The 26,914-nt window shown below is 37.8% G+C and overlaps 1 protein-coding gene across 5 annotated transcripts in view; it reads left to right on the forward strand.

The window, feature by feature from the left end:
* The window catches only part of Psd3 (pleckstrin and Sec7 domain containing 3), a 435,804-nt gene that overhangs the window by 212,370 nt on the left and 196,520 nt on the right, over nt 1-26,914 (forward strand). For all 5 annotated transcript variants that reach the window (XM_040742209.1, XM_040742210.1, XM_040742211.1 and 2 more), the window contains 5 exons: nt 826-1,029; nt 1,238-1,318; nt 4,063-4,175; nt 6,581-6,639; nt 26,165-26,254. In XM_040742209.1, the coding sequence (XP_040598143.1) occupies nt 826-1,029; nt 1,238-1,318; nt 4,063-4,175; nt 6,581-6,639; nt 26,165-26,254 (547 nt within the window). The remainder of the gene's footprint in view (nt 1-825; nt 1,030-1,237; nt 1,319-4,062; nt 4,176-6,580; nt 6,640-26,164; nt 26,255-26,914) is intronic.

A 26,914-nucleotide genomic window follows, 5' to 3' on the forward strand; every position in this document is an offset into this window, starting at 1 on the left:
CTCATGTTATATATATATATAAAGCATATCTGCATTTATGTTAAAAGGGTATTAAAATATACATCTTGAACTTAAATATCTGCATGAAGAGAGATTTTCTCAAAATACTTCAATCAAAACAATAAATTAAGAGGTTTAGTCAACAGGTGGTTCTGAGAGTCCTGTTGTCCTCTAAAATCTAAACAGAAATCTGTTGAAAAATGTAAATCACTTAATTTTATATTGGAGAATCTGGTTTTTAGCAAAAATATATTAAGTAATATATTAAGTAATTATTTCTGAATATATAAATTACATATCATAGGTAAAATTGACATTAAACAAACTTATTTGAGTTTTCAGCACTTGAAAATAATAAGGTCCTAAAATCAAAACTATTTATTTAGGCCTTAGGGCAGTAATTTCCAGCCTGTGGGTGTTGAGTCTTTGGAGGTATCATATGACCCTTTCACAGGGGTCTCTTAAGACCATTGGAAAACACAAATATTTATATTTAGTATTCATAAAAGTAGCGAAATTACAGTTATGAAGTAGCAGTGAAAACAATTTTATGATTGGGAGTCACCAGCACATGACGAACTAGCTGTATAAAGGGTCACAGCATTAGGATGGTTGAGAACCACTGGCTCAGCCCATTATTTTTATCGTTTAGAAATGTAATGTCTGACAAACTTTTTGTGAAATATTTGGATAGAAATATTTATTTTATTTAAAATAATTTTATATAGCTGGTTTTACGGTGTTTTTATAATTTCATCCATTATTTCTCTTTTGCTATATAAGAGAAGTTTTCTATTTTCTTTTCTTTTTTTTTTTTTTTTCAAGTGGAGGCCATAGGCATGCTGAGGTGAAAACGCGACCAGATGCTCATTCTGAAATGGGGAGCACCGAAATTCTGGAAAAAGAGACCACAGAAAGTCTCAGTAATGGTACTAACAGCAACGTGGAAGCCGCTAAACGTCTGGCCAAACGCTTGTATCATCTAGACAGATTCAAACGATCAGATGTTGCAAAACATCTAGGCAAAAAGTATGTTCTTCAGGCTGGTATCTGTCTGGACTTTTTTTTCCAGTTTCGTTTCCCTCCCTCTCTCCCTCTCCCTCCCTCCCTCCCTCTCTCCCTCCCTCCCTCCCTCCCTCCCTCCCTCCCTCCCTCCCTCCCTCCCTCCCTTCCCCCCACTCTGTCTTTGTAGAATAGTTGTCATTTCAATAAACAGATCTACTCTGTTTTCTTACAGCAATGAATTTAGCAGACTAGTTGCAGAAGAGTATCTGAAGTTTTTTGATTTCACAGGGATGACGCTGGATCAGTCTCTCAGGTATGATGGATAATCTTGTCTTTGCTGCCAAGTCACGACTTCCCAGCCAAGGAAGTAATGAGCTCTGTTAAAGGGAGGTTTCTCTGCCCCGCCCCATCCTGTAGCTGCTTCTAAATCAAAATCACTCTGCGGCCTACTATTAATTACAAACTGTTTGGCCTACAGTTCCAGCTTACTACTAACTAGCTCTTACATTTAAATTAGCCCATTTCTAGTAATCTATATATTGCCGCCATGTGGCTGTGGCTTTTACCGGTTCTGCCGGGGTCTTGTTTATTTGGTGGCTGGCTTTCATCTCTCTGCCCCTTTCCCCTGTATCTCCATTTGGCTTTCCCCCCTGGCTTTATTCTGCCTTGCTATAGGCCAAATGAGCTTTTGTTAACCAATGAGAGCTACACATATTCACAGCGCACCGAAGGGTAGTCCACAGCAGTGAGTCCTTTTCTCACCCTAGTTCCGTTTGTGAGGGTAGATAAGACTCTGGGCCCCAAACAGAAAATAAGAAAGAAAGAAATGATATTCTACATGTAACAGGAAACACGAGTCTGTGTCGCATAGGAGATTGTGAGCTGAAATCAAATCTGGGAAATCTGAGAGCTTCTTTCTAATTTTTCTATTATAGTAAAATATGTGCAACTAAATTTCTCCACCCTTTTAAGGGCACCATCACTGGCACTAATACATTCATGGAGCTGAACAACTGTCAGTCACTATTTTATTCTGTTCCTCTTGGAGCTAAAATTGTACTATTACCTAGATAGTACTATTTTGGCTATGCTGAGTACTTCATATACTTGACGTCTGGCAATATTTGGGAGGTTTTGTTTTGTTTTGTTTTGACTTGTTAGGCATGATGACCTCAGTGATTATGTATGTTGTAATTTATCGCGGGATTTCTTTGCCTTCTTAAACTGAGTAATACTCCACTGTGTAGATATAACACCATTTTCATCCCCATTCATTCATCAACAGTTGCTTGGATTCCCGTCACAGTTTATCTTTTGTGACTACTTCTGCTGTCAACATGGGTACATACATGTCTCTTTGAGACCCTGCTTTCATTTCTGTTGAATAAGAAGTTTGGAGTTTGGCAGTTAAAAAGAATACTGACTATGAAATTAGAGGTATTTGTCCCTTAAGTATTTAGTTTAAATAGCCAGTCCAAAATCATTTCAGATTATATTTTGTTATTAACTCTTGTATGTAATAAAAATAGCTCAACCAATATAATCTATAGGATGTATCTGTGAAATAGATTGTAATGTCTACTATCTCGTGAGTTGTTTTTTTTTTTTAGTGAAGGCACACTCCTTTTTCATATTTGAGCAACTGAACATAAGATCTAGTCAGAGTTTCATCCTATGAACTACCTTTAAAACATGTGAGCCTGAGAGAGTTCTGACCATCTAGTATAATCCCTTAATTTTGCAAGTCAGAAAAACAAAACCCTTGGAGGTGAAGTGAGGATGGTTATGCCAGAGTAGCTCCTTGATGCTCGCACGCTGTCGTTACCTAATGAAAACATCTCATAGTAAAGGAGTGAGTTATATCTTTATGCTGTTATATGTTTATTTCAAAAGTTATAAAGAAATGGTCATCAGTGTGCTTTACGATGATCAAGTACAATCTCAAGTAAGAAAGAAAGCAGAATTCCTATGAAAATCAAGGGTTTTTTTTTTTTTTGGTTTTTTAACGAGACAGGGTTTCTCTGTATTGTTTTGCAGGCTGTCGGTCCAGCCCAGCCTCGAACTCACAGAGATCCGCCTGCCTCTAACTCCCGAGTACTGGGAGAAAATCAGGTTTATTTCATGTACTCTACGATAGTAAGACGTCTAAGAAAAGTTTAAATGATGTTATATGTAACATATTGCTTGATATAAGGAACAACTTAAGGTCATATTTCCCAGGCAAAATAAGTTAACCCAAGTCTTCTGTGTGTGAAGTAGTTCACCTGACACTTTAGGAGCAAACGTGGAGATTACATGGCTAAAGAATCCTGATATGTGGGTTTTAACACACAGCTGGTATGATTGTACAAGTGAGTCACAAATGTTTCTTTTTAATGTGATTGATCTTTTAACACCTACCTTTTGACAGTCACAATTGGAAATCGCCTGCCTTTCTCAGGCTTTCTTAGTGTATTGGCCTTTCTGTTCTTACTGTGACACATTTTCTAGAGGTTTATTTTTCCTTTCTTTTCTCTCTTTCTCCCCGCCCCGTGTGTGTGTGTGTGTGTGTGTGTGTGTGTGTACACAGTTGTGGTGTGTGCATGCACACACATACAGATAGGATGTAAATATTTGGGGGGATTGCATATGGTGTAGCAAACATGGAAGTTAGAGGAAAACTTTTACAGTCCCTACCTTCCATTTTTCTTTGGGGGCAGGCCTTTGTTTCTGCTGCTATACTGAGTTCTCCAGGTTTACTGGCCTGTGAACATCTGACAATTCTCAAGTCTCCAACTCTTATCTCTCTGTAGGAATTCTGAGGTTATAGATACATGCTACAAAACCTGACTTTTCACATGAAATATGGATTCAGGTCCTGCTGAGCCATTTGTCCTGCCCACATTTTATAGAATTTAAATATCAGTTTGCTTATATTGAGTAACCTTCTAGTGAATATTTTAGGGAGTAGGATATTTCTGTATAATTAATCCCTTACATTTCTGCAAGCTAACTGTCAGATATTAAAAAATGTGATAAACTTCTTAAACATTTCCCTCATTTATTATTCTTCCTCAGGTATTTCTTTAAAGCCTTTTCTCTTGTGGGAGAAACCCAGGAGCGTGAGAGAGTATTAATACATTTCTCCAATAGATACTTTTATTGCAATCCAGACACTATCACCTCACAAGGTAATCTAATGGAAAGCTTGTAATTTTTTTATGACTGTGGTTATTTCCCTTAGTAGAAAAGTTATATTTAATTTACTTCCTTCTAGCTTATTTAAATCCAATTTGAAATCATTAGTTTCATTTCCTATCCTTCCCTTTTATTCTAGTTTCTCATGTCATAATCTTTTTAAGGAATATTTAATAACATGATATTTTGTTCTCTTAATTATTTTATTCTTTTTAACAATTCATAATATGTCGTTGTACTTCATTTATATTGTCTTTCTATGCTTAGCTTTGCCAGTCTGGGATTTTATGTGCAAAGTAGTACATTATTTGTTTGCTTCATTCTCCTTACAGTCCTGGTCACTCTACTTCTCAAATCCTTGTGTGCTTAGCTCAGTGATTTTTTTTGCATATTTATGTATCTCTATGGAAGCTTTGTTGAATCTCTGGTGCTTTTGTTTAATAGTAATTAAAGTCTTTAAAAGCTGCCTTTCACTTCTGACCTTAATGAGCTATGTGTTTGTTTGTGGTATTGTTTTAATAAGGCAATATTTAACAATTTGACTATTGACCTACTCATAAGGAGAGTATGTCCATTTAAAGTATGGCAGTGACGCACAATTTCAAGTTTTTAAGTCAAACATAATCACTTTTAAATGGGAAGTTTCTCACAAATTTATCAACCCTCGGAATAAGTTACTAGGACAGCAAGTAGTAATTATCACTGAACAGAGACTTGATAGTAAGCAAAGCCCTTGCTCACCCTGCCTCCTAGGGGCGTGGCTAGTTGATTCAGCATTTGATCATCAATATCACACTCATGTGTGTAAACTGGCGCTGTTTGGACCTATTACCAGTTGTATCACTGGATCGGCACCATCTAGGGAGGCCACAAGGAGGAGAGTTGTTTCCATTCCACGTGAAAGTCTGAGGATCTCACCATGCTTGATAGAGCAGGGCATGTGGGATGTGTACACACACTCTTGAGAAGGGTGTTTGAGTGTTGGCTGCTGACTTTTACAATAGTTCTAGGGATTGCTTTTGGATGTGTGATGATCAAATGGAACTAGAAATTTGCTGTGAGGCATACAAATGACGTAAGAGAAACCACCCACTAAACTAGAAGATGTGCTTTTGAAAATAAACTGTCTTTCCTGTGCATTTGACACAAATAAGTAAGGTTTTTGCTTCCTCTAAAACTATTATGTGCTACATTGGGATTAAGAATTAGTAAAGAGATGACAGGTGGTGGTGGCACACGCCTTTAATCCTGGTACTCGGGAGGCAGAGGCAGGTGGATCTCTGTGAGTTTGAGGCCAGCCTGGGCTACAGATCGAGTGCCAGGAAAGGCTCTGAAACTACACAGAGAAACCCTGTCTTGAAAACCCTCCCAAATAAATAAATAAATAAACAAAGAAAGAAAGAAAGAAAGAAAGAAAGAATTAGTAAAGAGAAAGGCTAACTCTGATATTTGAAGGTTCGATGTTTAGCTCTGCATACTTTTTATGTTACTGTATAAAGATGAAGTGATAGGCCCATTGAAGTAGGGAGTGTTATTTCAGGCTTTGACTGCATTTTCTTGAATACTTAATTTTTAATCCTCTCAGATTATCTCAATTTTTACTTTTAGCTTTATTTATAACATCCTAGAAAAAATGCAATCTAAATGTAGCCTTTAAAGAATGTTGCAAACTATCTATAATTATCTGTATCTATGTCTATTATTATTATATTATCTGTATATATGTATATTATTATCTGTATCTATTATTATCTATATCTATTAATCTTCACTTTGATAACATGTTACAAAAAATTGAGAAAATATAAATAAAAAATAAATGTTTCATGTTCAGAGATATCTTTGTGTTTGGATGTATTCTTCTAGAAATATTTATATTCAATAGAATCATACTACACATACAATGTTCCTCTTATAACTGATTATCAAGTATCTTTCACTTCAGCCTCTGTTCCTGTACAACATTCCTAACGTCTTCAACATTATAAACTTTGGTTTTTGGAGGGTTATATTTTTCTCTCATTGTAAGCAATTTTCGTCTCTGTATTCTTGTATTTATGTAGATCCTTAGATTTTTCCTTAGTGTAAAGCCATAGAAGAGTTGCCGTGTTAAATGACACAGCTTCAAGGCTTTGAACATGTAATACTAAATTGCCCTTCAGAGAGGAGGTACTAGTTTACTTATCAATAGAAGAGTTCAGTTGTCTTTGGAAGTCCTTACAGTTTATCTCATCCATTTTCTGCCTTCCAAACAAAGTTAGTTATGTCTAGTACATCTTTTTGTATGCATCATTAACAGTAGTCTCTGATTTTGTAGATGGAGTTCATTACAAAGTTGTGTCTAGTGCAGCTTTTTACATGTTATGCTAACAGTTAACAGTAGTCCCTGTTTTTGCAGATGGAGTGCATTGCCTCACCTGTGCTATGATGCTCCTCAACACAGATCTGCATGGCCATGTAAGTGTATGTTGTGATGCTGTCTCATAGACTCTGCAGTGCTATGAGCTTGCCTTTGTGTTCAAATATATTTTTGTCAGTTCCCATCCTTTTTCTCTAGAGCACTCCCATAATATGTAGATAAATATAAATTTTCCAAAAAAGAAATATCCCTTTCATTCCACATGCTAGCACAGAGAGTGATTTTAAACGCAAACTGTGTTTTGCAGGTGTCTGGTATGGTTTCAGTGTGTGCATTCTGTATCATCTTTCTCCACCAGATGGCAGGCAGAGGCTTTACTTATTTCGGGTTTTGTTTTGTTTTCTTTTGACTAGGTAGTCATGTGGTTGATGTACACTATTGAAAAGACGATATAAGTTAGAACTAAAATTTCCACTTTAAGTTTTATTGGGTATAGCAATTCAGTCTTTTCTTAATTCTTCAACTCACCTGTTTTGTTAACTAGTTAAAATATCAAAACAAAGCCAAAACTATCTCAGCTTCTGTTTAAAATATAAGATATGCATGTGAATTTATAATTATAAACTATTACTATAATAGAAATAAGATTTTTTCTCATTTTAGTTATCAACCTTGCATTTGGGAAATGAGAATATTTTATGTAGATATAAACTAATCTATATTTATTTGGAATAAGGTTCTAGGTCCATATATTTTGAAGAAAAAAACCCAAATTTCTATGTAATTGAATATAACAGTCACAGCTACTATTTGCCAGCTATCTATTCCATTATCCCAAAAGATTACCCAGTTCTCTTGATACTATAGAACTCCTCTCTGAAGAAGTTAGTGTGGAGCTCTGTGGGGGACCTTTACATTGAATTAGCTGTTACCAGAGGACTAGAGTAGAGAAAGGGTTTCCCCAGCAGCCAAGTGAGGGGACACTGAGTAATAGATCATACTGCTTATATCATTATAACATATCTAAAAGTACCCGGAAGTTCCCTGTTTTACCGTTTTTGAAGGATAATTTAGAGTAATTTGGTAGATTGGAGACTGCAACAGGTGTCCAGAAATCATGCACACTTAAGAGTCTAGAACTTTGATGGATCCTTCTTGGATGATAGGATGTAACTCATCACATGGAAATGAACATATTACAGTTCCCTAAGTGAGAACCTTTTAAGTTTTGGACTTAAGCTGTGGACTGTCCGCTCCCTTCCTATGGCCAGACAAGATGTGCATTTACAATATCATTCTTTGAGTTATGTGATGATAGGTACCTCCTGTCCCTCTTCCCTTTGCTTCATACTTTCATTACCTAGATTGCCCATATAACACTGACATATTCATGATTCCCAGCATAAAGAAACCTCTTCCCATTGGATGATTTTGAAGTCCCATTAACATAAAATAGCTGTGCATTTTGATTAAGAAATATCTGATAATGGGAAAATGTACTAATATTTCATTATTGTTGAAGATGCCGAGGTTCTCATGTAATGCTACAATTGGGAGACTTATTTCTATTAAATCCTGGATTACTTTTTTTAAAAGCTCATAATGCTTTAATAATACTTTTGGGTAAGCATACATACATCTTCCTGCTCATAATAATTTGAAATAAAGTAGGAAGTGTGGCTATGACATTTTTGTGGACCTCCTTGTATCTGTAACCAAGTTGCAGAATTATGAGGGCAGGATCATCTGTCCTAATCCCAGCTGCAGACCTCTTGAGGGGATCCAATAAAGCATCATGCATTGGGCCCAGTGGCACACTCTTGGAATCCCAGAACTTGGGAAAGTAAGTATTGAGAATTGAGAGCTTGAGGTCAGCCAGAGTACCATAGAGGTACTCCGCTAAACAGAAGGAAGGGAGCAAGCAAACAAATCATTACAATTCCTTTGACACCTGGGATGCAAGGATATTCTAAAGTTGCCTTTAGTTGTCCTAAATGTAGACAGTTAGTTGCCTAAAGTAGCATGTTACTGATAGAAAAGGGGAAATTGTAATTACAGTAAATCTCTCTGAATCATTTGCTGGACCGTGGTTTTTGGTGGTAATTAGTTCTCAGCCTTAGTTAATTGTGTAAAAGTATGTACTATATACTTAGGGTTGTCTAGTATTTAGGTTTTGTGTAATAATTTTCTTTGTTATACAATGTATACTGTTATAAATCTATGGGACATATAGTTGCTATCATAAGTGCTAACCATGTGAAAATGTCTTTTTCTTATCTTTCCCTCTGGATTCATTTTAAAAATAAACTTTCCTTCTAGGTGGTAAGTGTTTGCCTATAATTCTGGATGTAGATTCTCTTGCACCCTAATTGCCTGATTTATTCTAGACTATGTTTGACCAGTTAGCATGGCCATTCTGAGGCTGAGTCATTCAGAAGATGAGTGAATTCTTTCTAGTGTTTGCTTCTTCCCTTTGCCTTACTGCTATACTGCCCAGACCATCGCCATCTGCTACCTGACCCTGTGCCAGAATAATCCTTCGGGGTAAACTAATACACCATTTCCCTTCTCTGTACCATTGTGCCGTAACGGCAGCATAGCAGCATGACTTACTAAGAAGTGCTAAATCCAGCTTGTCTTCATGCTTTCAACGGGGAAGGGCTAAGTTGGGGGGGCGTTAATTGACTTGGGATTTTTTAAATTTATTTTTTGCTATGTTTTGTGATTTTCCTTTAAGTAATGATGCTCTGTAAATGCATTTCATTTTTACTAATAAGATGATGGAATGGATGCTAATATAATAACCTCCAGTAGGTGGCTCCACTACATGTTTCACTGCCTCTATTTTTGATGCATCCTCTTATTCACCAGATACCAATAATGTCCCTGTATTGTTTCAACTTCTGGACCATTTGGGCAAGCATGCATTCAGTCACTCAAAGCTCCTATATCATTAGTGACTAGGCTGGTTACCATTAATCAGTTTTAACTGAAGGCATGTTTAGCAGGTAACTGAAAATTCATATCACATTATAGTTGAGCCCCATTAAATAGGCCAGGGAAAACTATGAAGCATATACCAGTTGTTTTCATTGTTGCTCTTTAGTCCCCTCTTTAAACTATAAAGGAAAAGCTTATCATCATTTAATGCCAGTATCTTGGTTATACTTGTCTTTGAGTACTTTGTAGTTTTGATCACATGACTTTCTCAGAAATCCCTTTTATTTTTTCAATGTTTCATTATTTACAAAATGTAAATGGAATTAAACCTCTATAAATATAAAATTTAGTTGCAGTAGTAAGCATACTAAAATTGCTTGGAATATGGAAGTTGAATTTGCATTTTGTTTTCATTTTTGTTCTATTGGAAATACTATAAATATAAGGATTTGACATATGAGAATAAATTTGATCATTTCTGCTTGGACTAAGCTTCAGATGAATTCTATTGGTTAAACTAACTAGTTCTCCTATATTTGTTGCATCAAAAGCATTCATCTCCCCTCCCCTGAAGACATGTGGCAGGGCCATGATAGGTAGGATTGGCATTCTCATGGTGATGGTGTGGGGTGGGGGTACAGGAATTGGCTTGCAATGAAGGGTGAGGTAATATGAACACTGTTGACCAAATCCACAAATCTATAGCTAGCAAATCTCAAGAAATATGCAGCCCAGTATCTGTCTAAACTCAAGACATGATTAGTCTGGGGTCAGGAAGTTACCGTTGTAAATTTGTGACATAATTTACTGCTTAACATTGTTTGGTAGGCAAAAGCAAGAATTAAGTGTACATTTTTAGCAGAATAATCTTAAAATGTAGTAAAAGTTCTTTCACAATAGCGAGTTCCTTTTGCAGCCAGTAGAATGAATTCTTGCATTGATTTTGCGGGAATTTAAATGGCGGATAAATTTTTGGTTTACTTGAAGTACTGGAAGGTGACTCTAAAAGTTTTATTTCAGACAATACTTTTTTACTTTCCTTTATTGTGCTTTTACTTCACTCTTGAAATATAATATCCATACTCAATTTCCTACCTCCAGTTTTTCCTATATCCTCCCAACATGTTCCCCTCCCAACCTCATGTTATCCTTTTTGGTTGTTGGTAATCCACCAAGTCCAATTATTACTGCCCATATGTACGTGGGTGTGGGTCACCCACCAGAGCACCCTCATAAAAGAATGGTTCTTCTCTACTCACCAGTTCTACATATGAAGGCTTTACAACCCTCCATGTAGTTGGTATGTAGTTAATGTCCTTGGCAGTTTCTGTATCTGTAATTATTATCAAAGCTAGCCTTTTGTCTACCTCCTTTCCTTCTAGCTTCCCCATGTCTTCCTGTCTATGCTGCCCTGTATCCTCTGCTATGCAACCTATCCAGAGTTATAAGTCTAATAAATGAATTAAGCTGTGATTGTAATTTCTGTCAAGTCAGCCCTTTCCATGTGATCTCTTTTCCCTTTGGCAGTCATTCTCAACCTTCTTAATGCAGGGACTCTTTAATACAGCTCTTCAAGTTGTGGTGACTCCTCAACTTGCCACTTCATGACTGTAATTTTGCTACTGTTATGAATTGTAATGTAAACATGTGATTCCCCACTGCTGCCTTATGGTATTAAGTCTTTTGTTTTGATCCGAGTCCCCAACCATAATGGCTTCTACTAAACTCACTGTATAGAGCGCCTCACTAATGCTGAAAGCGCTCAGAAGCATGAGTAGGCTTGGACCTAGGAGTGAGGAGAGTTTCTAGCTCAGTTGCTTTCATCATTATTATGTTTTAAAAGTACTATCTGTTGCTGAGTGATGGTGGCACACTCCTTTAATCCCAGCACTCAGGAGGCAGAGGCCAGTCTGGTCTACAAAGCTACACAGAAAAACCCTGTCTCGAGAACAAACAAACAAAGAAACAAAAAAAACCTATCTGTTTATTACCAGGAGTGTATACAGATTATACTGCGAATCTAGCCTTCAGCTGTGGAATGATTTTACAGAAAAATGTAATGGTTTGAATTTGTTGAATTTTAAAATGATCTTTAGTATGCAGTGCCACTCACTATCATATTGGGAAAGGTATAGATTTTAGTGGGGATGAATCCATATTTAAGTATGTAAAAGTTTAATTGTGTACTAGTCAATTTCATTCACTTATGTGACCTCTGAAAATGAAAACTTCCATTTCTCTATCTGCTTCTTCATTACACCTTCGTTTTTGTTGTTGTTGTTGTTTTGTTTTTTATTCTAACCAGGTTGAGAACAGGTTCACATGGAGAAAAAATGTCAGAGTGGTTATCTCTTGAACCAGTGGGCTCATTTATGGCCTTGGATCTAATCAAGAAATTACTTAATAATTACTTTTATTTGTACTCAGTGGTCATGTGAAACTGACCATTGAGTAGGCTTTGTTCTCCCTCCTTCTCTCCCTTCCTCCCTCCCTCTCTTCCTTCCTTCCTTCCCTCTCTCCATCCCTCCCAGTCTCCCTTCTTTCCTTCCATAAAAATGAAAGCGATTGAAAGCTCATTAGACCGCTACTCTCCATGCCTTAACTCCTTTCCTCTATGACAGACAAGTTAAAAGCAAAATTAAATCTTTGTGTTTTGACAGAGTTCAATGTTTTTATTGCCTCAGAATTTAAACAAACAAACAAACCAAAAAAATGCTTCTAATTAAGCACTACTAGAATCTAGTTTTAGGGTATTTCTCCAAATTTGTCGTAGGATGTATTTATATTCTTAAAATGTTTGGAGACCCAAACACAAGTGTGTTTGTTCGTTTGTTTGTTTGTTTTGGTGTGTTTTAATAGCTACTGTGTTAGGAGCTGAATCTAATGAAACTTATTAGTCATTATTCAAACATTAAAGCCCACTAAATGAACAACCTGCTTATAATCATGAAAATACTTTGATGTGAGAAAATTGAGTGGAAGCAATGGCATTTACATGTTTGTGAGTTCCCTTTACTATTTGAACTAGTAGATGTTTATATTTGCTTTTGCACTTAATTTGTTGCAATCTGTCAAAGTTATACAACTCCTAGAATTCCTTAGTGAATACCTGTGAGAGAATGGGAGTGAAAAAAGTAAATGCTTTCTGGGGTTTTGTGTTTTGGGGTTTTGAGACAGGGTTCCTTGTGTAACAACAGTCCTCCTGCGTCCTGGAACTCAATTTGTCGACCAGGCTGCCCTTGAACTTACAGAGATCTGCCTACCTCTGCCTACCAAGTGCTGGAATGTTGGAACTAAATACATGGACTACCACCCACAGCCCAGCAAAGTGAAGATTTGTACTTACTGAAACCTAGAGCAGGACCCTAGAATTGAACGCTCTTTCATATAGTGCATAATGTCTTCCTACCACTTTCGGGGACCGTATGTTGCAGGAGAGGTGGATAAAACCCACCGAGACTTCTGCTGTCCTTAATGCTGGATCGTCATCCTCTTAAATCTGCCATTAGAGTTTATGAAAGAAGATAACTTTTCCATATTGCAGACTCCTGCTTTGAAAAATTCTTATTTATGAGATTGTAATTACGTTTTCCCCTTCACTTTCCTTCCTTCAAGCCCTCCTACTCTCTCAAATCCGTAGCCTCTTTTAAATTAATTGTTATTGTGTTCATCCTTGTATTTGTATATACAAGTATAAGCTGTTGGGTAAATGTAATGTTACTTGCATACTGGTCATCTGATGGGAGAAATGAGAATGGGGATTCCTTAGAGATGCAGGGGGAGGCAAACTCTGAAGAAGGGTGGGGAGAGGGGAAAGAGGAGCAGGATACAGGTGATGTCATAGGGGAAAGAGGAGCAGGATACAGGTGATGTCATAGGGAAAGAGGAGCAGGATACAGGTGATGTCATAGGGAAAGAGGCGCAGGATACAGGTGATGTCATAGGGAAAGGGGAGCAGGATACAGGTGATGTCATAGGGGAAAGGGAAGCAGGATACAGGTGATGTCATAGGGAAAGGGAGCAGGATACAGGTGATGTCATAGGGAAAGGGGAGCAGGATACAGGTGATGTCATAGGGAAAGGGGAGCAGGATACAGGTGATGTCATAGGGAAAGGGAGCAGGATACAGGTGATGTCATAGGGAAAGGGGAGCAGGATACAGGTGATGTCATAGGGAAAGGGGAGCAGGATACAGGTGATGTCATAGGGAAAGGGGAGCAGGATACAGATGATCTCATAGGGAAAGGGGAGCAGGATACAGATGATCTCATAGGGGAAAAGGGAGCACCCTGGGGAAGGAAGAGGAAGGTGAACACAGGAGGAGGGAGCGTGTAAAACAGCAACATGAGTGGCTGAAAAAGGCACAGGGAATCATACTAATAACTGCCTTTAAAAAGTACACATAATTCAGTGTTTAAATGTACATATATAGTTTTAATGGAGTTCCTCGTCCGGGCTGACTGAACTCCATCTTAAGAGCCCAAGACCACCTAACAAAAACCCCAATACCAGACATTGACATCCTCTCTTGAGTTGCTGTCCGCTGCTGTCTAAGAGACGGCTTTGGAAATTTACAAAGGCTTCTGAGTCTCCCAGCCATGGTGCATCTAAAAAGATAGACACCCGAGGGCAGCATAACATAGCCGTGCTTCCTTGGCAGAGAGGCAAACAAAACAAAAGCAGACCAGAGATACAGTGGTGCTACTTAACTGAGGTCGGTACCAAATCAGGGGTATACTGGTTCCTCCTTTACTGTTGGGGAAGTGGAAATGTCTTGGCTGGGGGTGAGGGTGGAGATGAATATGTCAGCTGTGTTCTACTCGCTCAAGATTTATGAAGCTGGATTTTACCCACGGACAATGAGAGCTGTTAGTTTCTCTCAAAGCACACGTCCTCCAAAGGTTCCAATTCTTACATTATTAAAGAATAATAACTATACAGTTATTCTGTCTAATTCTTCAGCCCAAACTCAGAATCTATGCTATGGTCCACTTTCATGGTGGACACTTTATTGAGAGTCTTGGCTCAATTGGTAGGTCCCTCTGGGTCTGAGACTACTAGATGGTAGTAAAAACTTCATAGAAGGCGCCATTTCTTTGTCAGGAGCAGTGTGTCTTTTTGCTGAATGGTTTTTGTTGTTTTGTTTGTTTGTTTGAACTAGAGCTTGGGTAGCTTTGTGAACAAAAGTCTCCATTTACCCCCCTTTCACCTATTATAATTACATGAGTTGGGAGCAGGTTTTTTAGTGGAGTGCAGGAAAATCCATTAGCTAAAGGGAAATCTGAAATTGATGCTAGGTCTACCAGCATGCTTAATCTGTTTTCATGCTAGCTCATATTAGGCCAAGGATGATGTTTTAGTTAGGGTTTCTATTGCTATAAAAAAACACCATGCCCCACTTTGGGCACCCATCCAACAATGAGAGATGCACTCTCACCCTGGACTCCCAGGGGCGGGTCTAGGCCCTGCCCTGAATGAAATGACAAACTATGGACACCCCCATGGAGGGCCTTACCCTCCCTGGGGAAATGAGGGGATACTGGAGGGGTTGGTGGGAGGGCATGGGAGGAGGGGAGGGAAAGGGAGAGGGACCTGGAATTGACATGTGAAGCAACGTTGTTTCTAATTTAAATTTAAATTTAAAAATAAAAATTAAAAAACATAAAAATAAAAATTTGAAAAAACAAATCACCATGCTCAAATAACCAAAATATTAATCACAGGCAAACATCTATGTGGGTTCTATTTTGAGTTTTGGTGTGTATATGTGTGTGTCTCTCTGTGTGTGTGTGTGTGTGTGTGTGTGTGTAAAGTTTTATTGGAATATATTCATGCCTACTTTTAAAAATCTTTACAGAGTGATTACAGTGTTGAGCAGTTGTTATAGAGAACTTATGGTGTTAAAATCCTGAAATACTATGATCCTTTACAGAAATTTACAGAATTTGTTTAAGATTTCTTTAAGGGCTGAAGAGATGGCTTTGTATTTAAGAACACTTGTTATTCTTACAGCAAACGTGAGGTTCAAGTCCCAGCACCTGTATGGCAGCTTATAACCAACAGCTGTAACTCTACCTCCAAGTGATCTAGTACCCACACTAAACACTTCTCTCACACGCTCGTAAATTTTTAAATCTTCTTCAGTTTGGCTGTCTCCTCCCTCAGCATAATTGGGTGAGGTTTAGAATGTTTTTTTAAGTGTGAACCAAGACTGTTTTAAACATTTAAATTTATTTATTTGGAAAGCAAAGAATACACACACACATACACACAAAGACATGCACTGTCTGGTTTAGACTTGAATCAGGGGAGTGCCAGCATGCAATCCCACTGCCAGAGAGTCTAGGAAACAGAACCTTCATCCAGCGACTGATGAAAGCAGAGGCAGATACCCACAAACACTGAACTGAACTCCTCGAATCCAGTGTCAGAAAGAGAGAACTGATAGGCAAAGGAGTTAAGACTGGGCTGGCTTAGCCCACAGAAACAGTTGACCTTAGCAAGGGGAAGCTCTTGGACTCCAGATTGATGGCTGTGTGGAAAGCACGGGACTGACCCAGACCCCCTGAATGTGGGTGTCAGTGAGGAGGCCTAGATAATCTATGGGGCCTTGGGTAGTACTTATCCCTGGCATACAAATAGACTTTGAGTGTCCATGCCACAATATGGGAGGATGTCTTAGCCGGGACTCTTGGGGGAGGTCTTAGGCCCTGCCCTGGATGAAATGACAGTTACTGGAGATCCACTATGGAGGGCCTCACCCTCCCTGGGGATCGGAGTGGAGATTGGGTGGGGAACTGGGGGACCTGGTGGGGAGGGCTGGGGAGGAGGGGAGGCAGAGGGAGCTGGGATTGACATGTTAAACAAGATTGTTTCTAACCTAAATTAAAAGAAATATTATTATTTTAAAAAAAGATACCTAGTGAAAAGACTCTTTTATAAAGAGAAATCTATTTTAGGACTAGGGGCAATGGCTCAGCTGGTAAGAGGGTTTCCTGTTATTCCAGAAGACCTGAATTCAGACTTCAAATCCACATTAACCAGCTAATAATCACCCAATTACCCATAACCCCATGTGCTGGCTAGTTTGATATCAACTTGTCACAAGCCAAAGTCATCTGAGAGGAGGGAACCTCAATTGAGAAAATGCCTCAGTAAGAACAGGCTGTAGCCAAGCCAGTAGGGCATTTTCTTAATTAATGATGGATGGTGGAGGGTCCAGCCCATTGTGGCTAGTGCCATCCCTGGGTCCTGGGGTCTACAAGAAAGCAGGTTGAGCAAGCCAGGAAGAGCAAAACAGTAAGTAGAACCATCTTATTTCAATGATCTGGAAGTGCAAACCAAATAAGCCCTTTCTCCCCAGCTTGCTCTTGGCCATGGTGTTTTATGACAACAGCAGAAACCCCAACTAAGATATTCTAACTCCAGGCATCCAGTGGCCTCTTGTCTTCACTGATAACTAGACACCCATGACATAAAATCACACACACACACACACACACACACACACACACACACACATCACACACACACACGCAAATGAAATAAATCTTTAAAAAAAGAAATATATTTTAATGCAGCAATATAATCACTGTAGAGAATAATTTTCACTATATTTGGTGGATTTTTATAAGAAAGTCTTTGATTTTTTCTTTAATATTCTTTTTCTTAAAGATAGCACTTTGTTCATCTAAACATTTAAGATTTTGACCTGTATAGTATTTGAATGTTTCAAACAAAGTTCTTAGCTTCTGTGGCATTTTCTATTTACATTAACTTTCTCAGTTTTGATTAAAGTCTTGTGATCCCCAAGGGAGTCATCTGTGTTAGCATTGCAGATTTGAGAAGAAATCCATCTTCTATGCCTATATGAGTCAGGATATCTTTTCAAATTTTTATTCTTCAGTGACATCATGAAAAGAAACTCAGGTAGTTGGTAAATCATTGTTTTAGAGAGGCCTATACTTCTTTAATTAACTTGGAAAGAGAATGAATATATGAGCATCTTTGTTATATGCTAAGAACTCTTAAGAAACAAAATCAATAACTAGAGATAGCTTTACCCAGTGGACAGTATTTGCTTGAATGAAATTTTAAAATAATTAATAAATAAAATAAATGTTTAGAAGACAAGGTAAAGAAAATATAGGCGTCATAAAGGTTTCTTGATGAAAGATACTTTATCTTTACTTTCCATTAGTTTTTTTAAATAAAACTTTGTAGAAGTGAGAATGTTTAAATACATGCCAGTAAGAATTAAAATGGACTGGCTTGAGTTTTCACTTTGCCGGCAAACCTTTCTTAAAGAACTACCACCAGTATCCAGAGAAAGACAAGAAAGGGCAATGATAACAAGCTTTCACCAGTTAGCTATTCAAGAAGTAGGTGGACACCTTTGACACAGAGAAATTCTTATGTCTTCTCTCTTTTCTCTGTTGGTAAGAAAAATAGATAATTATGCTTCTGAACTGTGTCATCCAAGGCAAAGCCAGCTTTCCCCACCAATAGCTGATTCTGATCCTCTGCCTCCTGATGTTCTAGTCCCTTATAGAAATAATATTTACATTCTTCTAAACATATATTCCCTTGTGATTCAAACATTCTCTTGATAGATTATAATATTTAATACATTTCCCTCCAGATACCTTTTTTCCATTGAAGTTTAGTTGATTCTGATGATGAAGATATCTGAACTTGAGGTATCTGTAGGCCATTCCCAACTGCAGTTTCAAAGTACACTGTGGAAATGATATTGTCATCACTGAAAGGAAAGTGGAGATGATACTAAATGAACAATCAAAATGAATATGGATTTAGAGTGAAGTATTTTTAAACCAATAAGATTCCACAAACTTTACTGCTGTTTTAAAGTATTATAAAGCACACCAGTATTTCCTAAAATGGTGGCCATTCCATTTGCAATAGAAATTCAATGTACTGAGAAAGCATTCCTTCATTGTTACTTAAGGCAGGGTATCGTATGGCCCTGAATAACCAAGAACTACCTATATGGCTGGGGGTGGCCGTGAACTCTCGATCCTCCTATTTATACCTCCTAAGTGCTAGGATTACAAGCTTATGTTGCCATGCTTATCCATTAGTCTTTAGAGATTTAACTCCTCAGTCTCCTAAAAGAATGCTGAAAATATTCCAATGCCTGCAGAATGACAGAGGGAGGACCTCAGGAGTCTGCTTTAGTAGAACTTTGATAACGCTGATAAAGATAGTCACCACTTCTAGGGCTCTGGAAATCAACCTCAAGCTTGTAGCAGTCTAGAGTGTATTCAAGGGAAAACAAACGGAAATGCCTAATGTCCAGTCAACCATTGTGTAGTGCCCTTACTTGTCATGTTACATTCCTTCTCTTCAGCTCTATGAGACCAGCCTTTAAAATCAACTGCCTTACAAATCGTGTCTGTGAAAGCAAAAGATGAGTGCCTGCTGGTGCAGGGATGTGGAGTGCTCCAAAGCCTCCTCTCCAGAGGATTGTCAATGGTTTGTCTAGATGCTCACTCCTGGGATTTGTCTTTCTTTGCCCTGGCTCTGCACTTACTCCTGCAGATTGCCTATGGCAGCTGTTCAGTATTGTTGTTGCCTTAGATGGTGACAAGTTGTGACAAACACCATATCAAAATATGTAGAAGTGAAAGTTAGGGGATACAGAACACACGTGGAGCTTTGATGATGTTTTCTGTCGTTTAGAAAATCTTACGTGAATACCCAAGAAAGACCTGGGAAGCATATAGGCTTGCAACTTCTGCCTGACCTTAAGATGCTGCATAGGTAGAAAGTCCAGGGGGAGATGGGAGTGAACTGCCTGCTAGAGCATTAAAAGCATGTTTCAGCATGTCCTAAAGCCATTGCAGACCCTGTCTTAGTTCTTGTGGCTCATTAGCTCAGTGGCCAGCTAATGACTGGACTGAGATTTCCTTATAACTACTAAACAAATCAATGGTAGCAACTACAAGAGGAATGGAAGGATTCACAGGATTGTCAAGCTATTTTAAAGCTTTAGCTTTCAGCAAATAATGTAGGGCTTACAAAAGAATAGTGGGTCCCATACACGGTAAGAAAGAATTCCCTACTTCCCTCCCCCACTTCCAAAACAGTAAGAGCATCTACTTCTGTCAGCAAAGTAAACTTTAAGGTAGTATTCTTTTACTAGAGACAAAGTAGGATAGTTTTATAACAATAAAAGAATCCAGTAAGAAGTTGTAACAATTTAAATCAATATTGGCACCTGGGATGTTATAATTAAATAAATAGTATTTGTTTATTTGCCCCTGGCCCATGGAATAGAACCTTTGTAGGCACAGTATTAGAAAAGATCTAGGAGAAACTTTTGCTTTTTTGGTCTTTAACCTCTAGTACCTAATAATACAGACCTCATAAACCTTTGCAGTTTTCCGAGTGAGAGGAGATTCTTATAGAGAGCCTTTAAGCCCTTTAATTTTTGATGATAAAGTTTCTTATTCAGAGGTAACTGTAGGTGACTTACTGGGTAGCCACAGAATGGGGCAAGTGGATTCTAAGAGAACAGGCCTTTGATTAGGAGGATTTTCATCCTCCATGCTATACATACCTACTCTGCTTGTAGGAGAGAATAGGGCTGAAGACTGAGTTGCCTCTCGTGGCAGTGATTCAAATTCAATCAGTCATTACTGTAATAAAGCTACTATAGAAGCCACAAAGGGATATTCCTCCTATAGAAGCCACAAAGGGATATTCCTCCTATAGAAGCCACAAAGGGATATTCCTCCTATAGAAGCCACAAAGGGATATTCCTCCTCTCCCATTCTTGGACTCCTTCCTCACTTAACCTACTTTAGCTCTGCTTTACACACACACACATACACACACACACACACACACACACACACACACACACAGGTGGTGATTCTGTAAAGACAGACATGTGCCAATTAGGTGAATATTTAAGCCCCACAAAACACAGAGGCCTCTGTGCTTGATAGCCTTTCAGACCAGCCCTATATATATTTTTTCCCAGAGTGTGTCTATGTGCCATCCTGTGAAACAAGGGACAAATGTTAATGTATTCTTGAATGTTATAAAGAGCAAGGTAAAAAGCAAGTCAACAAATGCAAAAAGTTTGAAACTTTACAAATTATGTTCTCTATACAATGGTATGAAATTAAAAGGGACTAAAGGAAATTTGTGGACACTAAATCATAAACTGCTAAGTAAACAATGGGTCAAGGAAGACATTCAAAAAGGAAATAGAGAAGTAATTTTGGATAAAAATTTAAAAATATTAAACCTCTTTTAGGACACAACTTTAGTAGTGTTATATAGTGAGTTTGGGTAGGGACCATTCAGCAAGGAAGAATGGGTGTAAGTAAACCATCTAACCTATTTATAAACAAATAAAAAACACATAGAAAAGTGAAGCTAAAGGAAATATACAGCAGAAACACAGAATAGAAGAACAATAGCAATTAATGGACTAATAGGTCATGTGTTTACTCTTCTATAATATTGGTGACATTTTTCTCTTTAGAAGAAATGAGTGATTTTTAAAAACTTTTATGTGAGCTACCATTTTGCCTTCATATGTGTCTGTGTGAGGGTGTCACATCCCCTGGGACCAGACTTACAGATAGTTGTGTTGTGTGCTGCCACATGGATGCTGGGAATTAAATTAAGGTCCTTTGGAAGAATAGTCAGTGCTCTTTACTACTGAGCTATTTCTCCAGCCCTCTCTCAGTGACATTTTGAATCATGAAAAACAGAAGACTCATATTGCAAACTGCAGTATGAAAGAGGGGAAATTATTATTGATGGCCTTTATAGAAATATAAAGATCCTAAATAAATACTGTCAATAGTTGTATGTCAACAGAATAGATAATTTAGATGAAATGAACAACTACAACAAAGAAATAAACTACTGAAGTTCAGATGTATAAATTCTGAATAGACCTCTAGTGAGTTAAGTTAGTGAACCAAGATCTCTCTACAGTGGGAAGCTCATTGCATGGCTGTCGTTGTAAAGTATATCATAGATGTAAAGAAACTGTGAGAAGGACACTTCTCAGATTCTCTTTGGGAACAGTATTAACCTTATATCAAGAGAGAGATCACAAGAATACTAGCATCCTTTATGAATAGTCGATATTAAAACAACCAAAAACCATCTATACACTCAGTGCAATTCTCATCAAAATCCCAACACATTCTTCACAGACCTTAAAACAACAATATTCAACTTCAGATGGAACAACAACAACAAAAAACCAAAGTAGCTAAAACAGTCCTATACAATAAAGGAACTTTTGGAGGCATCACAATCTCTGACTTCAAACTCTACTATAGAGCTATAGTAATAAAAACAGCTTCATATTAGCATAAAAACAGACACATGGACCAAATTGAATCGAAGACCCAGAAATTAATCCACACACCTATGAACACCTGATTTTTGACAAAGAAACCAAAATGGTACAATGGAAAAAGGAAAGCATCTTTAACGAATGGTGGTGACATAACTGGATGTCAACATCTTCATGCAAATAGATCCATATCTATCATCATGCACAAAACTCAAGTCCAAGTAAATCAAGGACCTCAACATAAATCTAGCTACATTGAAACTGATAGAAGAGAAAGTTTGAAGTAGCCTGGAACACATTGGCACAGGAAAACCACTTCCTAAATATAACACCAAGTATCACAGACACTGAGAGCAACAAATAATAAATGGGACCTGCTGAATCTGAAAAGCTTCTGTAAGGCAAAGGATATGGTAAATGAGACAAATAGACAGCCTACAGAATGGGAAAAGATCTCCACCAATCTCACATCTGACATAGGACTAATCTCTAAAATATTACAAAGAACTCAAGAAACTAGATGCCAAAATACCAAATAATCCAATTTTAAAAATAGCCGGGCGGTGGTGGCGCACCCCTTTAATCCCAGCACTCGGGAGGCAGAGGCAGGTGGATCTCTGTGAGTTCGAGGCCAGGCTGGACCGACAGCCTCCAAAACAATACAGAGAAACCCTGTCTCGTAAAACCAAAAAAAAAAATGGGGTACAGATATAAACAGAGTTCTCATCAGAAGAAGCTCAAATGACCAAAAGACATTTAAAGAATTGCTGAATATCGTTAATCATCAGGGGAATGTAAATCAAAAAGGCTCTGAGATATACCATTTTATACCTGCCAGAATGGCTAAGATCAAAAATACTTAGGACACCCTATGTTGGAGAGGATGGGGAGTAATGGCAGCACTCCTCCACTGCTGGTTCGAGTGTAAACTGTTCAGCCACTTTGGAAATCAGTACAGTGGTTTCTCAGAAAATTGGGAATCAATATACAACAAGATCCAGCAATATCACTCTAGCACATATATCCAAAGAATGCACACTCATACCACAAGGACAGTTGCTCAACAATGTTCATAGCAACACTCTTTGTAATAACCAGAATATGGAAACAACCTAGATGCTCCTCAGCTGAAGAATGGATAAAGAAAATGTGGTAATTTACATAATGGAGTTTTACTCAGCTATAAGAAATAATGACATCATGAAATTTGCAGGCAAATGGGTTGACAAGATTTATCTGTAGTGTACAGTGCTGTTGGATTGCCTTTTCCTTGTAATAGAATGTCCTTCAGCATAAGAGTCAAGTTTTTCAATTCCTATGCCCCAGCTTCGTTAACTTGACACAGCTTGGAGTCACCTGAGAGGAAATCTCAGTTGAGAAATTGCCTAGAACAAACTGGCTTGCGGGCTTATCTGTGCAGGGCCATCTTTTGGCACAGGAAGGCCATCCCACGGTGGGCAGTGCCAATTTAGCCAATTTGCCCTGGGCAATATGGTGAAGTGGTAAGCCTGTAAGCAAACCAAGAGAGGAAGCCAGTAGGCAGGGTCTCTCCACAGTTTCTACTCTAAGTTCTTCCAGTTTCTCAACAGGCCTGCTGCATCAGCCTGTTCTGCCCATGAGTTTCTGCCCTGATTTCCCTCAGTTATAGACTATGAATTGGAAGTAAGATAAAATAAACCTTTCCTTTTGTAACTTGCTTGTTGTCAGTGTTTTATCACACCAGCAGGGTGAAACTGGAATATCCCGTCATTGACTGCATATGATATTCCAGTCTAGGTCTTTGCTGTCATTTCAGTAATGTCACAGCATCTCTACCAGAAGTGGGCTTCATCTTCAGAATCCGTATTCTTTTGACACACAAATAAGACAAACTCATGTTTGTATGATTTTGTCCTGAGTATAACAGGACATAACAAATCAGCCCTGTCTTTCTGGCTCCATTTCTGATTCATTTATTTTGATTTTCATATCACATCATTGAAATCATAAACTCCTTAGAGTCTTCCATGAAAGCTGGAACCCACTTCTTCCAAACTCACAATTAACTTTAACTGTGCAGTTACAATGGAGAGGCAAACAAGGACTTGACAGTGGGAAACAGGCCTCACACATAGCTAAGGAATATAATCAGTAAACTAGGACCTTTTAATGCAGAACAGGTATTTACACAGAGCTGGGGAGTGTAGTCAGTAAAACTCCAAATGCATGGGAGAAATCGTTCCCAGTAAATGATCAGATAGTGCTGAATTGTGGGAAGTAAACCCAAGTTTGTTACAGAAAGGAATAAGCTACAGGAAGAATCTACAGCAAGAAACAGCCACTTTATTCGTGAGATTATAATGCCATGTACAACTTTGTACTGTTTTCATCCATCAGGAAAATCCTTAATTCTTCTGTGTTGTCTTGTGGCTTGTAGAACTTTGAGGTTTTTTTTAAATCTCGTGATTATCAATTGTCCTAGGGAAGCCTTTCCAGAAGGTTCCCACTTTACTTTGCTCAAATCCACCAGTGAACCATTATTTTATTTCATATTTCTCCTTGAATTTATAGTTTCAGTCTGATTTTTCCATAAAAGTTTACTCATGTTAGGTTTTTATACTTAGAATTTTTTTCTGGATCATAATTTTTATTTGCAAGAAAAACTACAAATTGAAATGAAATATGTTATCACATGTTAAACATATTTTAAAATGATTTATACTAGGTAATAATTAACAGTTTATTAGAAGCAAAATGATGTTCAAATTCTAAAAAAGAATTTCAATTTCTCAGACATGTTAAAATATTTTGTGTGGTTAGTGATTATACTGAGTCTTGGAAATTTTTTGTTAAAAGCAAAGGCTTTTAAAAGACATAATTGCTTCATGATTATTCATTGTTTTTCTTATGTTCTTGGAATGTAAAAAGACCTTGCCATCTCATATTGAATTGTTTTTGATCATACCCCGAGGAACCTTGGTTGACCTAAGAGAGGATTATGAAAATTGAATTTTTGGTACACCATTGCAATGCACATTTTAAAATTAAAGTTCCTTCCTGTGCTTTAAATAAAAAAAATCATCAAAACTTCAGAAATGCAGACTTAATTCACTGGAAATAACTACTGAATAAATTGATTGGCAAGGCTTGTTCTTAGTGTCAAGCTATTCATCCTTACATATAAAATTCGTGCCTACCTGCTGATGGAAGAGGCAAGAGTTCTGACAAACAGTTTTAGTATTTGAACTCTAAATATTTAGATAGCCTGGGTGGCATGAGCCTTCTAGAGTAGAACACAGGGAAGGTGTGCAACCATTACTCAGAAGAAGAAGGGTGTGTCCTGGAAGCTGGGGTTCTGTGTATGTGCTGCTGTCAAACTATCAGTGAAATACTTGTACTCTTTATCTTTGGGAGCATGTGCTTGAGTCATTTTGACAGCTGTGGTTCAGATCCCACCTCTGCCATTTATGAGGCAATAAAGTAGCTTTGGAAAGCATACCTGTAAAACTGTTGTGTCCAGACATGAATGCTACTGTTTGCTCACTTGCATTGCATACTGCCAGAAGTGCTCCACACCTTTGAGAGGTCTGCAGCCCTGTCCTGCATGTGGCAGAGTGCTTTTGGTTCTTCAGTGTCTTGACAGGGTTTATTTCTCAAGTGAGCAGCTCTGCAAGATGAAGTGGCTTTGGAGCCATACTGAGGTTTTGCTTATTGCATTGGAAGATGGAGGCCATGCCCTGAAAGGGGCAGATATTCTTTGTGCATTTTCAGGGATTCCCACTCCTTAGTCTTGGAGGTTCATGGTAGAAATCAGCCCACTGCATATACGAATGTCATTTGCCCCAGTCAGCTTGTGGGAGCTGCAACTCAGGGAGCTGGTTCAACATAGTGTTAACATTCTGGCTCCTCCTGTTACCGTAAGCACAAATTCCTGTTTATATTACTGGGAAGTCGTTTTCTCTACTGATAAGATGGTCTGTCCGCTTCAAAGTGAATAAATCTGAGGCCCCTCAGTGTACTTAAATGTAAGGAAATACAAACATTAATTCAGCTCAGAAATGGCATTTTAGTCCTTGTTTTAAATTTAAAACCATATTATATATCACCTGTATAAATGCAATATCATATTGCAGGTTGTTGTCTGGGTTAAAATAAAGGTTTAACGTAACTTTAGGATCCATACATTTTAAAGGCATAATAAACCATGTGTCTTTCTTATGTTAAAATTGTATTATCACACACACATTGACAACACACATTCAAAAGCAGATCAGTTACTAACTCTACTTACCCACATTTTAAAGAATAAGTCTTAATTCTGTAATGTCATTATGATATATTTTCCTTTTTTCTAGAATATTGGGAAGAAGATGACCTGTCAGGAGTTCATTACAAATCTCCAAGGAGTAAATGAAGGTGTGGATTTCTCCAAGGATCTTCTGAAAGTAAGCACAGGACTGTTGGTTTTCAAACAGCCTTATGTTTATATTTACTTCTAATTTAAGCCAATGATTGCTTGAGGTTTTAAGTTTTTTGTTTGGGATTTTATTGGTGGCATTTCTATAGAGCCTTGATTTTGGTGCTTCAGATTACAAGGTTTACTAAAACAGTAATTTCTAATAATCTGTATCATGGCAGGTAATGTAGAGAGAATAAGAAGATGATGAATAGTTGGTGATGCCTCTAGTTAGTGAGTGGTTTTTGTCTTACACGGGTATAGTTATTTTAAAAACAAGCATTTGCAGACTTCTGGAGGCATGTATGACAGTGTTCATTCTCAACCACAGGGGCACTCATCTGCCTTTCAAAATAGATGAAATCTCAAGTGATTGTGAAGTGATTGAATTATTTGCAATTGTCATTATTATTTGTAACATTCCATCATGTTTTCATCAGATTGTTTTCAAGGAGACAAAATCAACAGATAAACAGATTTTCCAGCATTATTTTGTTTTTTTTTTTTTGGTTTTTGTTGTTTTTTGTTTTTTGTTGTTTTTGTTTTGTTTTGTTTTGTTTTTTTGGTTTTATGAGACAGGGTTTCTCTGTATTGTTTTGGAGGCTGTCGGTCCAGCCCAGCCTCGAACTCACAGAGATCTGCCTGACTC

The sequence above is a fragment of the Mesocricetus auratus genome, unplaced genomic scaffold (assembly GCF_017639785.1).
Source record: "Mesocricetus auratus isolate SY011 unplaced genomic scaffold, BCM_Maur_2.0 Super-Scaffold_6731, whole genome shotgun sequence".
In the NCBI taxonomy this organism is placed as follows: Eukaryota; Metazoa; Chordata; class Mammalia; order Rodentia; family Cricetidae; genus Mesocricetus; species Mesocricetus auratus.